The sequence below is a fragment of the Zeus faber genome (genome assembly GCF_960531495.2).
Source record: "Zeus faber genome assembly, chromosome: 12".
NCBI classification, from domain to species: Eukaryota; Metazoa; Chordata; class Actinopteri; order Zeiformes; family Zeidae; genus Zeus; species Zeus faber.
In genome coordinates, this window is record NC_137196.1 from 32,960,771 (window position 1) to 32,974,742 (window position 13,972).

At 45.3% G+C, this 13,972-nt stretch overlaps 1 protein-coding gene across 1 annotated transcript in view; it reads left to right on the plus strand.

The window, feature by feature from the left end:
* amph (amphiphysin) overlaps nucleotides 1-13,972 on the plus strand; it is a gene marked incomplete at its 5' end in the record, with an annotated part of 62,058 nt that overhangs the window by 8,974 nt on the left and 39,112 nt on the right. The window contains 9 exons of the mRNA XM_080010551.1: nucleotides 7,899-7,979; nucleotides 8,947-9,001; nucleotides 9,122-9,216; nucleotides 9,570-9,665; nucleotides 9,753-9,860; nucleotides 10,193-10,278; nucleotides 11,010-11,085; nucleotides 11,259-11,341; nucleotides 13,184-13,322. Coding sequence (XP_079866677.1) covers nucleotides 7,899-7,979; nucleotides 8,947-9,001; nucleotides 9,122-9,216; nucleotides 9,570-9,665; nucleotides 9,753-9,860; nucleotides 10,193-10,278; nucleotides 11,010-11,085; nucleotides 11,259-11,341; nucleotides 13,184-13,322 — 819 coding nt within the window. The remainder of the gene's footprint in view (nucleotides 1-7,898; nucleotides 7,980-8,946; nucleotides 9,002-9,121; nucleotides 9,217-9,569; nucleotides 9,666-9,752; nucleotides 9,861-10,192; nucleotides 10,279-11,009; nucleotides 11,086-11,258; nucleotides 11,342-13,183; nucleotides 13,323-13,972) is intronic.

Below are 13,972 nucleotides of genomic sequence, written 5' to 3' on the forward strand. Positions count from 1 at the left end.
AGATGAAGCCGTAGGTGTTCTTCATGTAGTTTGAATGTTTGGTGGAGAGTGGGTTCAGGAAGTTCCCATAGTCTCTCAGTATTTACTACACTGGCCTTTGCAATAGCCACGCCCCCTTACCGAGAAATAACACTATATACACAATATATAATATATACACTATATAGGGGATGGTAGCTCAGGCGGTAGAGCTGGTGGTCTAGTGATCTAAAGGTCGCTGGTTCGATCCCAGGGTCCTCCTGCTAGCATGCTGTAGTGTCCTTGAGCAAGACACTTAACCCCTAATTGCTCCTGATGGCTGCGTCCGTCGGTGTTTGAATAATTGTACGTCGCTTTGGATAAAAGCGTCTGCTAAATGCAATGTAATGTAATGTAATATACACTATATTCATTATATACACTATATATACTATATACGCTATATATATACTTTATACTCTATATATACACTATCTACACTATATATACACTATATATACTAGATACATTGTATACACTTTATATACTATATATACTATATACATAACTGATTATGTGCCCTAGCTATGCATCAGAAGATGTTTCACTACAACTGCCAGACTGGAGGAACCAGTGACTACCAGGAACTACCAGGAACAGGCTGGGTGACAACCAAGAAGAGTTTGGTGACAGCTGGAGGGACAGACGACAGCTCGGAAAGACGGCAACCAGGGCGACATCGGCTAGCATCTCTTACCCCCACCTTCTGTGAAGGAGGACCCAAAGCAAGTTATGACGGATCAAGCAAAAGAGTTATACCCCCAGGGAGAGGGGGGGTGAGAACCCCATTCGGACAGATGCAAGAGTAATGACAAACGGCGACGGACAAACGACGATAAGCAAAGAGTGCTTTTGCGGCAAAATCTGCAAGAATGAGAGAGGGCTAAAGATTCGCAAGAAATGCAAGGAGCAACTGCAAGCATCACAATGCACAGGTCAAGCAGTCTCTTTGAGCAGGGACTCCGAGAAAAGGAGGATCAAGTGGCCACTAGCCTGTAAAACATCAGAGTGGCAGAAGTTTGATGAGGATGTAAACACACTGCTGGAAGAAACGGCAAAAGGGGATGCAGAGAAGAGGCTGCGGACTATGACAACCATCATAGTGAGCATGGCTGCTGAGAGGTTTTGTGTTGAAGAAGGAAAGGGAGCTAGACAAGCATATGCCAAGAACCAGAGGGCAGTAAAAATCCACAACATCAGGAAAGAGCTGAAGTCCCTGAAGAAACAACATAAGGAGGCCAGTGAAGAGGCAGCCACCACTGGCAGAGCTTTGTCTCATGCTCAGGCAAAGCTCCTAACCCTGAGCAGAGTTGAGCTACGCAGGAGGCAGCGAAGGGAGCGGGCTAGGAAGGGGGCTGCCTTCATCAACAACCACTTTGGCTTCACAAAGCAGCTCCTCGGGCAGAGACACAGTAGACGCCTTATCTGTTCAAAGGAGGAAATCGACCAACACCTGCACACCATCTTGCAGAGACCACGAATTAGGGCAGTGCAAGGCTGTGAGAAGACCTCCTGAGCTGGCTGAGGCATTTGACCTGAGGGAACCACTCTTGAATGAAGCGCTGGAGGTGGTGAGGAAACAAAGGTCAAGGTCAGCACCAGGACCCAGCGGGACAACGTACAAGGTGTACAAGCACTGCCCCAAGCTGCTACACTGACTTTAGGGGATCTTGAAGGTCATCTGGTGAAGGGGGAAAACAGCACAGCAGTAGCGTTCTGCGGAGGGAGTGTGGATTCCGAAAGAGGAAGACTCAAAGAACATCACCCAGTTCAGAATCATCTCGTTGCTCAGGGTTGAAGGGAAGATTTTCTTCAGCATTGTAGCTAAGCGACTGGCTCTTTTCTTCCTCAGGAACGCATACACAGACACTTCAGTTCAGAAAGGCGGCATCCCTGGAGTATCAGGCTACGTAGAGCACACAGGCGTGGTCACTCAGCTCCTCAGAGAAACAAAGGAGAACAAGGTGATCTGGTGGCCCTGTGGCTAGATCTGGCCAACGCCAATGGCTCAATGCCTCAGAAGCTGGTGATTGAGACGCTGGAGAGGCACCACGTTCCAGCCGCAGTAAGAGACCTTATCATGGATTATTACAGCGATTTCAGTTTCAGAGTCTCAGCAGGGTCAACAACATCTGAGTGGCACAGATTGGAGGTGGGAATCATCACAGGCTGCACCATCTCAGTGATCCTGTTTGCTCTGGCGATGAACATGTTGTTGAAATCTGCTGAACCACAGTGCAGGGGCCCCAAATCCAAGTCAGGTATCCAACTACCAGCAATCTGTGCCTTCATGGATGACTTGACAGTGACTACTGAATCTGTGCCTGAGAGCAGATCCTGAAGGGGTTAGAGAGGCTGGTGGGATGGGCCAGGATGTCATTCAACCAGCAAAATCTAGATCCTTGGTTTTGAAGAGGGGCAGAGTTGAGGACAAGTTCCGCTTCTTTATCTCAGTAACACTGATCCCTTCTATCTCAATAACACTGATCCCTACTATCTCTGAGAAGCCGTTGAAAAGCCTGGGAAAGTTCTTTGACAGCAGCCTCAAGGATGCAACATCTGTCAAGAACACCTGTGAAGAGTTAGAGGGATGGCTGAAAGACATCGACAAAACGGACCTGCTAGGCAAATTCAAGGCGTGGCTGTACCAGCACGGGATTCTTCCTAGGATCCTATGGCTGGTGCTCCTCTACGAATTTCCAATCTCCACCATCTCAGAACTGGAAAGGAGAGTCAGCCGCTACCTGAGGAGATGGCTTGGTCTGCCGAGGAGCTTGAGCAGCATCACCCTCTATGGAAACACCTGCAAACTGACACTCCCCCTCGAATCTAACGAGGAGGAGTTCAAGGCCTTGCGTGCAAGGGAGGTGCTGCAGTACAGAGAGTAGTGCGACCCAAAAGTCTCTGGAGCGGAGGTAGTGGTCAAGACCGGCAGGAAGTGGAGAGTGGACGCTGCAGTGGAGCAGGCAGAGTCCTGACTTCGCTATGGAGTACTGGTGGGAGCAGTAGCCTGGGGAAGAGCTGGACTAGGAACCGTCGTAACCCCCAGTTATGACAAAGTTTGGGGAAAGGAATGGAGGCAACAAGTCCAGAACGAGGTGAGAGCAGCAGTCCAGGAGAGGTCCAGCAGAGCAGTGGGAATGAGGCAGCAAGGTGCCTCGACAAGATGGGAGTTGTGGGTGGGTGATGATGTGACCTAGCTAGGCATCAGAAGATGTTTCACTACAACTATACACTATATACACAATATATACAATATACACCATATACACTGTATATTCCAGCCACGCCCCCTTACCGTGAAATAACACGCTTCTCGCTTATCGACCAATTGGCTTAACGACCTGATCCTAGGAATGGAAGTGGCGGGTTAAGTGAGGAGTACCTGTAGTCAGTTATTACCCTGGAGCTGTCACTGCCAAATCTGACACAATGGGTCTTCCAGACAGAACTTCTTCCGGTACTGGCCAGCTGCTTTTGGTTTGTGAATTTTTGGGAGAAGGAAGAATCTCCTTCCCCGTGGTTCCTCCTCCCCCATCAGATATTCGAACTGTTTGTTAGGGTCAACCCTAACCCAGTATAGACAATACTCCATAAATAATGCTCCATAAATAATACTCTATAAACAGTACTCCATAAATACTTTATAAACAATACTCCATAAATAATACTCTATAAACAGTACTCCATAAATAATATTCTATAAACAATACTCCATAAATAATACTCTATAAACAATACTCAATGAATAATACTCTATAAACAATACTCCATAAATAATATTCTATGAACAATACTCCATGAATTATACTCTATAAACAGTACTCCATAAATAATATATGCAGGACATCATACACTGCCCGAATCAGGAAGGTGATGCGGTGTGGCTCAGCCTGCCAGAGGTCCATCCAAGTGACTTTCTGGTCCACAGCCTGCTCCCACCTTGTCCAGGCCCCCTGCTGCCTCAAGTGAGCTGCTCTGCTGGATCTTCCTTCCTCCACTGCAGCCATCACCTCCTCCTGAATCTGCCTCCGCTTCTCCTTCCCCTTGTACTCCTTATGCCGAGGTGTTGGGAACAGTCCCAAGCTTGCTCTACCATGGGCCACCGCGCCCACCAAATCTTTGTGGCGCAGCCGGGACTCAGCATACAGCACAGCAGCCTGGGCACTCCATTACCTTCCAGTCTTCACCACCACTCCAGCCTGAGCCACCTTTGGGTCTCTAGAGTCTCTGTACATCAGCACCTCTAGAGTCCCTGTAACCTTGAACTCTTCTTCCAGAGACTTCAGGGGAAACCAGAGTTTTGTGTTGTTCCCGTGGAGGGCGATGTTGCTGAGGCTTCTAGGCAACCCCAACCATCTCCTGAGACAGCTGCTGACCTTCCTCTCCAAGGTCTCCACGGTGGACATGGGGACCTCGTAGACAAGTAGCGGAGCTACCATAGTATCCTTGGCAGAATACCATGTTGATATATCCACGCTTTGAACTTGCCTGGAAACCCGGATTTGTCGACTGATCTTAGCCAGCTATCCAGTTACTGGCAGGTGGACTTCACAGATGAGGAGTCCTTGAGGCTGCTGAAGAACACCTTGCCCAAGCTCTTCACCGGCTTCTCAGAGATGGTTGGTATTTGCTTCTCTTTGATGTCTTCACCACTAGTGATCTGGACTTGGCTAGTTTGAAGCTCATACGCGCCCACCGGATAAGCTTTTCCAGCCCTTGCAGGATCCATCTGCTTCCTGGCACAGATTCTGTGGTGACTGTCAGGTCATCCATGAAGGCCTTGATTGGTGGCTGGTGGATTCCTGATTGGGTCCGGGGGCCCAGGCACTCTGGCTCAGCTGACTTGACAAGCATGTTCATTGCAGGGGCAAACAAGGTTACCGAGATGGTGCAGCCTGTGATTATCCCAACCTCCAGCTTGTGCCACTCTGATGTAACTGCTCCTGCTGAGACTCTCTTCCTGAACTGGTCGTAATAATCCAGGATCAGGTCTGCAACATGGTGTGGCACATGATGTTTGGTCATGGTGGTCTCGACCAGTTTGTGGGGGTGGAGCTATACGCATTGGCTAGGTCTGACCACAGCACTGTGAGGTCTCCCTTGTTCTCGCGGGCTTCCCGGATGAGCTCTGTCACAACTCCAGTGTGTTCTAGACACCTCGGCACTCCAGAGATCCCTCCCTTTTGCACCGTGGTGTCTATGTATTTGTTGTTGGAAAGGAAGTCAGACAGCCGCCTTGCTACGATTCTGAAGAAGATCTTTCCTTCTACGCTCAGCAGTGAAATGATTCTGAACTGGTCAATCTTCTTTGAATCCGCCTCTTTAGGGATCCAGACACCTTCAGCACATCTCCACTGCTGCGCCACCTTCCCTCTCCTCCAGATGACTCTTAGGATTTTCCAGAGTCGCTTGAGTAGCAATGGGCAGTACTTGTAGACCTTGTATGAGACCCCACTTGGTCCAGGCGCTGAGCTAGATCTTGCCTTCCTCACAATCTCCTGGACTTTCTTCAGAAGTGGTTCCCTTGTGACAAAGTCCTTGGTAGGAGGTGGTGGGTCTACAAAGATGTCACACTGGCCCAGCTCCATCTGTCTGTTGGGGTCACTGTAGGTGTTCTGAATGTGCAGATCTAGCACCTCCTTTGAGCAGACCAGATTGCCATCTCGCTTCTGCCACAGCAGGGTAGCGGATTTGCCGGATCTGAAATGACAGGAGAGTAGACCAAAGAATGCTGGATCTCAGTGAGGGTTCATGACAAAAGGTGGTGGAATGTAGTAAAGGTGGTGGTGTCGACATTGACGACTATTTTATTGTTTTTTTATCCGCCAGGAAAATGGAGCCTTGAAGCAGTGTATGTGTAGTTTACCTTGTTATGAAAGATGAGAGGAAGAGGGAGAGAGGGAGAGGGAGGAAGGGGGAGAGGGAGGAAGAGAGAGGGCAAGAGGGAGAGAGGGAGGAAGAGGGAAGAGGGAGAGAGGCAGGAAGAGGGAGGAAGGGAAAGAGGGGGAGATAGAGGATGAGGGAGAGAGGGAGGATTAGAGAGAGAGGGTGGAAGAGAGAGGGAGGAAGAGAGGGAGGATGAGGGAGGGAGGGGAGGTAGAGAGGGAGGAAGAGGGAGAGAGAGAGAGGGAGGAAGAGAGGGGGAGATGGAAATAGGGAGGAAGAGGGAGAGAGGGCGGAAAAGAGAGGGGGGAAGAGGGAAAGAGGGAGAGAGGGAGGGCAGAGGAAGCAGTCCATTAAGCACTGGTGATGGGGTGTCACTTCCCCTCTCTACAGTCCCGTACAGAGACTTTTAGGGACTGGTCCAGAAAAGAAAAGGCACATGGAGCCAGCTCTGCTTCTACATGTTGCAGCTGTGCTTCTACATGTTGCAGCTCTGCTTCACATGTTGCATCTCTGCTTCTACATGTTGCAGCTCTGCTTCTTCATGTTGCATCTCTGCTTCACATGTTGCAGCTCAGCTTCTACATGTTGCAGCTCTGCTTCTACATGTTGCAGCTCTGCTTCTACATGTTGCTGCTCTGCTTCTACATGTTGCAGCTCTGCTTCTACATGTTGCAGCACATTGCAGGCATACGTAGATCACTGGGTGGAGACGCTCCGTCAGGTGTTCGTCATGAATTAATTCTGCCCAGACAATCCTCTACCTCCATACCCATTCATTTCAAATATTAATAAAAAAGTCCCCCCCCCCAGCTCCCCCGCCATACCCACAGCTCAATATGCAAATGCTGTGATGTAGTATGATGTCATAGTGTTATGTCATAGAGAAAGGCTACGATGGATTTCATCTCCTTACTTTCTTACTTGTATGGAACATGAAAAACTCAGAGAATTAGTTTTATTTTAGTTTCTCTGTCTTTTTATTTACCTTTATTTCCTCCATGTATGAAACAACATTTTTAAACAGGCTCCAAGTCCTGACTTCACCCTGTTAGCTGTAAATAACAAACTGTGTTGAACACCTGACTCTGCCCTGTTCCCTGTAAATAAAAAACTGTGTTGAACACCACATGATGTTCTATGAGCCACGCCCCCAGACAATCCTTTATCGCTTTATCGTCGCACGATCGACCAAGCCTAGAATATAGTAAAGGATGTAAAGGTGGAGGGATGTAAAAGTGGTGGAAAGTAGAGGTGAGGAATGTGAAGGTGGAGGAACATGTCACTGTGTGTCAGTTAAAGATCTTCTCCAGACTGAGACGCCGCTAAGCTGATTGGACCTTTTGGCTAGAAGCCATCTGTCCTAGAAGATTAGAGAGGGAGGGAGAGAGAGGGAGGGGGAAGAGAGAGGGGGGTGCTGGGTGTTAACTGGCTCGTCCTACCAGGAGTTCCAGCTCATAGATCATTTCCCTGAACCTACATGTTGACATGGAATTGTATATATATACACACACACACACACACACACACACATATACATGTGTTTATATATATATGCACATGGGTTATATATATATGACCCTAATCCATGTGTATATATGTGTGTGTGTGTGTGTTTCTAATATATGTATATACATACATACGTACATATATATATATACACACACACATACTATATATGTTTATATATATATATATATGGGGGATGGTGGCTCAGGAGGTAGAGCTGGTGGTCTAGTAATCCAAAGGTTGCTGGTTCAATCCCAGGCTCCTCCTGCTAGCATGCTGTAGTGTCCTTGAGCAAGACACTTAACCCCTAATTGCTCCTGATGGCTGCGTCCGTCGGTGTTTGAACAATTGTAAGTGGCTTTGGATAAAGCGTCTGCTTAATATATATATATATATATATATATATATATATATACACACACTAAATGGGATTGGATGTGTTTTCATCAGCACAGTTTGATGATTCATCTCCACCTATTTTGCAGGTTCTGCAGAAGCTTGGGAAGGCGGATGAAACCAAGGATGAACAATTTGAACAAGTTGTGATCAACTTCAAGAGACAGGAGGTAGGCGGCAATATTTCCCACAGACACAATGTGTCATGCTGTCGGTGGCCCCGCCCACAACGCTCCATTTGGGAGTAAAAATATTTATTTACAATTTTCCAGGGGATTAGGCTTCCAGGTCTATCTCAACATTTGGTCAATAAAATGTATAAATGAATGAATGATCTTTATAAAAACCTGGCCGCTTCCAACTGATTTTGGCCTAAAAATATGAAAATTATATATAATATGTAAATGTGTGTTTAATCCTTTATAAGATAAGATGGTACTTTATTGATCCCATAGGGGAATACCGACGTTACAGCAGCTCAGTGAGGCGTAGTGAGGCAGATATTCACTAGTTATGAAATAATAAATGCTAATAATAGTAATAGAAAATATAGCTGCAGGCCCAATACACGGGGTGTTTTAGGAAGGGGGGCCCTCATCCCCACTGCCTGCTGTTGAGTGGAGGAAGCACCGTAGCTCCTGCTGTACGATTGGCTGTTTGTGTCACGTGTTTGAAGGAACGTATTTACAGAGGTTTATGTATTTATGGAGGTTTAGGAAGGTAATCTAATTTACATAATTGTATGGACTTTTATTGAATTACTTTTTTTCCTTGGATTACATTTTCAATAAGTTACGTTTCCATGAAATACCAAAGACGTTGGGGTATTTCTGTGAGTAATTACCATTGCACGGCTTTTATTTTTCTAACACCACGCTGGATCTTGAATGTATCACTCACTTGTACGTTGTGGATTCGACTCGAAGTGGTCAAAAATTTTTGTAGACTACTTTTTTTTTCTAATTTTTCATTAATCTGTCAAAGTAATGACGACTAAAGAGATAAAATATCAATGGCTAAATTTTTGCCTTGTTATCTCCATATTTATTGAAGTTTTCCCTTCTCTCTTATCACTAGTACATTACTTGTACAGTTCTAGATAATATTAGATAATGAAACTCTTGTTTTGCTCCAAAGTCGGAGGGCTCCAGGCTGCAGAGGGAGATGAAGGCCTACATGGCAGCCATTAAAGGTAACCCTAACCCTACACAATGTCTTGGATTCAGCTCGAAAGGCAGACAGAAACCGACTTATATTGAACCGTTAAAGTGAAGTTAACCTACTGAGGCTAAAGGTAGAGTTCTGTGTCCAGGAATGCAGCAGGCCTCCATCAACCTGACGGAGTCTCTCCACGAGGTCTATGAACCAGACTGGCACGGCAAGGACGACGTCATGATCATCGGAAAGGTCATTGCCTACTTACTAGACTAACTCTAGACTAACTGGTCAGTCTGTTATCCAAAGGTCAGTCCCTCCTCCACACGTTAGACAATCTAACTCATCAACTTAACTCACAAACTTCAATGGAATGAATGTCTTTCATCCAAAGTCACCTCCCCTCAGTCTGTCAGCCAGTAGCTGTTGATCCCAGAACAGTTCCAAGGTTTTTATTAGAAACAAACAGCTGCAGGTAAGGGTAGAATATTTGTCTGCCTGTCTCTCTGTCTTTCTGTCTTTGTATGTCTGTTTCTCTATGTCTGTCTGTTTTTCTGTCTGTCTCCCTGTCTAACAACTTCTCTCTTTCTTTTCTGTGTCTGTAGGATTGCGATGCTTTGTGGGAAGACTTCCATAACAAACTGGTGGACTCTACGCTCCTCAATCTGGACGCTTATCTACAGCAGTTTCCAGACCTTAAGGTACAAGTTCACCACTACCGAGAGTCTTCTCATGCTAAATGATTATTCTGGGATGTTTATTTGTTTGGTGAACTGGTTCTTTGCCAGACCCGGGTGGCAAAGAGAAGCAGAAAGCTAATTGACTACGACAGCGCTCGCCATCACATGGAGACTCTGCAGGCGTCAGGAATCAGAAATGACCGCAAGACGATGAAGGTCAGAATCCCTTGATTCATTGAAAATAATAAAAATTAACAATTTAACATTAAATATATACTTTGACATGAGTTTGATTTGGTTCCAGAGTTGGGGTTTAATCAGATCAATTGCATATTAATTCTTAGTTCTTTGCTGTTTGAGGAGATGGGGTGATGATGCTGAACCACAGACTAAGACTGTTTGGAGAAATCAAAAGCAGTTGTATCACATTTCTCTGAAATGTCCTCACCCGAACTTCACTGAGGTCCCATATTGTGGACACCTACACACTGAGAAAGGACAGATCTGGTCCATGTGCTTTAAACAAGTATCTGTTTTCTTGTGTAAAGGCAGAAGAAGAGCTGAAGAAGGCTCAAAAGGTTTTTGATGAACTGGATCTCGGCCTCCAGGATGAGCTGCCGAGCCTTTGGGACAAGTGAGTAACCCTTTTGCGGTACAATGGATCGTACTAAGAGCTAAGTGACTTTCAACATGGCACGGGCATAGGATGCCAACTTTCCAACGAAGGAGTTTATAATGGAGTAATTATGATTATAGTTTATAATGGAGTTTATGCTCCGGTCAACTGTACGTTCTGTTATTGTGAAGTGAAAACGTCTCGGAGAAACAACAGCTCAACCCCCAAGCGGTACGCCACACAAGTTCACAGAACTGGACCGCTGAGTGCTGATGTGTGTTGCCTGTAAAAACTGTCTGTCCTCAGTTGCAACACTCACAAGTGAGGTCCAAACGTTCTCTGGAAGCAACGTAAGCATAAGTCGTGAGCTTTATGAACTGGGTTTCTACTGCCGAGCAGCTGCACATAAGCCTAAGACTACCATGTGTGAGGCCGAGTGTCGGCGGAGTGGTGTAAATCATAGCACCATTGGACTCTGGAGCAGTGGAGAGTTCTCTTGAGTATTGAATAAATCTTCACCCTCTGGTGTCTGACGGACCAGTCTGGGTTTGGCGATACCAGGAGAACACTTCCTGCCTTAGTGCAGAGTGCCAACTGTAAAGTTTGGTGGTGGAAAAGTAATGGTCTGGGCTGTTCTTCATGGTTTGGGAGCCGCTCCTTCATTCCAGTGGATGAAGATCCTAATGGTACAACAAACAATGACCTTCTAGAGAAGTGTGAGCTTCCAACTTTCTCTCCTATCTTTGCAGCCGAGTAGGTTTTTACGTCAACACCTTCAAGAATGTGACGGGTCTGGAAGCCAAGTTCCATCGTGAGATTTCTCTGGTGAGTCTGGAGGGAATACTGCCAAAGATCTTCCAATATGGAACCAAACCACCACATGTTTAGAAATGGTTCAGACCTTTCTTATTATTGACCTCCTTAGCCTCTTGCATTATTAAATGAACCAAGTTAATACAATTGAATCATTTCCACATGCATTTGTTGTTTGCCCACAGCTCTGCAAGCAGCTCTATGAAGTGATGACCAAGCTGGGGGAGCAGCATTCTGACAAGATGTTTACCATCCAAGGAGCTCCAAGGTCAGTTCCTCACCACCAGCGCACATCAGATAGCACTTTAAAACATGAGGGGAGGAAAAGAGGACCTGAAGAGTGCCTCATATAACAATCCATCAATTCAAGATTTAAATAAGTCACATCAAATTCTAAAAACTATATTAGGTGCAGCATAGACCATATCAACTGTAATGAAGAATTTTAAATGTCTATGTGGTATGGGGGTGGTGTGGTTTGAGCAGCCACACCTGATCTGAATCTAGGTTATTCGGGACCCAGGATCAGAGTGGCTGCATAGCTGTTGCTCATTGATTGGTCTAACGAGCAGAAGGTAAAACCCCCATCGCCACACTCACTCAGGAGAGGAGCCCTTGTCATAACACATGTCCATATTGAGGCTTATTCCAATTAGCCTTCTCTCTGCAATAAACTGGAGTGTCTACAACCCTGTCTTCTGTGTCTCTGTGCCAGTGGTCCCTGTATACGCCACTTAAGTGGCGTGTGGTAGGCGAAACTGGGACAGTCAAGAAATTCAACTTTTAGAATTTTGGCATTTAGCTTCTGCATGTAGCTTATTTAGATAGTTTCAGAACTGAGCATGTCAGGACATTTTCACCTCATTCTGTTTTACATGAAAGCCAAATTCAAGAAAGAAGCAACAGAACTATATTCTAAATGCAGTAAATTCATAGTTTTTCTATTTTTAATTCTAAGCTCATCAGCATCATTTGGCGCCGCCCCTCTGGTCATATGCAACTGGTCTGTTTCACTTCAATTCATGCCGTTCCCACAATGCACTTCAACAGCATCAGCAAGTTGGGACATTTAAGCTCATCTCTGTAACTGTGCTAGTGTTACTTATTCCTATAGAATGATTTTCTGGGAATGGGATATCCAGTGGTTTCATACTGAGACAAAAAAATTACGGATTTTAAGTCGCTTGGACAAACACATCTGATCAATGACATGACGTGATATACTGTAGAAATATTTCCACCACAAAGCTGATGATTATAATGGAAGTTTATGTCAGCATTAAAAATTTTCATTATTTGCTTTTACTTTTTTACTGTTTACTCTGTCTACTTCTGACAGGACCAAGCAAAACGTGGTTAGCCAGACTTTAGCCTGTAGATATAGCTTCCACTGGATTAACCTGCTGTATACAACCCTAAAACCATGATTGGCTCATTTGTAATGGGTTTTTTCATAATGTCAGAGTTGAATTGCCTTGTCTTCTCGAGGAAAACTGTACACTGCCAAAAAAGGACTTTTCTACATATATAACGGTGGCACCAGATGAGCTTTTGTCACCGTTTGACCCAAGACACTGAAATATTATTTTGTTCCTGATCATCAAACAACTAGGGATGCTCTCTGAAAGTTGACGAGCCCAATCCTCAGTTGGAATCCCGTCAGTCGACTGAGATTCTTCAAGTCCAGCAGTCGTGTTTCGTTTTGTGTCAGTCAGTGTGCATTACAATAACAGGATGAAACAGACAGAAGCCTACAAAATGCACAGAGATACCATTTCAATGAGGAATTATGAACAAGGGGAATCATAAATATATATGTTTTTTCTTAGACTAATATATTAATCGTATTGAAAGTTAGAAATGGGTTTGCCTACATAAATAGAAAATCACTTTTCTTAATTTCTCCAATACCATTCCACCCATGTCGCGTCCCTCCATGCCCCATACATCCCCCCCCACCCCACGCGCACCAAATAGTCTAATATTTGCATTGAACAGCCGACTCCCATTAGGCTGACAGAATTCTGAGTCAGATACAGCCCCACAAACAACAGTAAAGATTAATAGTTTAAACATTTGATGCAAACATGTTTGTCCTGGTTCCCCTCAGTGACTCGGGGCCACTGCGTCTCGCGAGAACACCATCCCCTTCAGAAGATGAGAGTCCTCCTGAGAGTCCAGACGCTGCTCCAAACCACATGCTTCGACCGGTGTCGCCAGGTCCACCACGGCCTAAGTCTCCAAACCAGGTAAGCTCTGGAGGTAAGGTCCTAGTCTCACCCTAAAGACCTGGATCTGGTCCTAACTCTTACCCCAAGGACCTGGTTCTGGCAGTAACTTTCACCCCAAAGACCTGGAACCGGTCCTAACCTTTACCCCAAGGACCTGAATCTGGCCCTAAATAAGAATATACCTGGTGTCAGACAATACATTGTCATTTAACATGTGTCTAGTAGTGTCTTTGTGTATGTGTTTTGGGGGGCGTACTATTTTATCATTATTACTTTTCTTACTATAAATACATTTTTTTCTATTTCTATTCGTGTTGTAAGTGGTTGGGGGGCGAGGGGGGTGGGGGCAGAGTGTAACCTTTGAACTCACTTTACCTCTAATGCCTTTCCTGCTGCAAACCTTTCTCTTTGTTTGGTGAGTGAATATAAAATGACTTTTAAATTTGACAATACTTTCTGTACTTAGATCATGGAGCTTAGCAAAGTGCATAGTTCTGAGACAACTATCACTTTGGGGTTTGTCATTAGATTTACATTTATTTCCTAAATTTCTCTGATGTATTTGTTTGTCTAAATACAGTGGGTGTGTTGTCACTCCATCTTCATTCCCTGTTTTCATGAAGATCCATTTCTTACCTCCTAGCATGTTCTTCTCATCTCACTTCTGT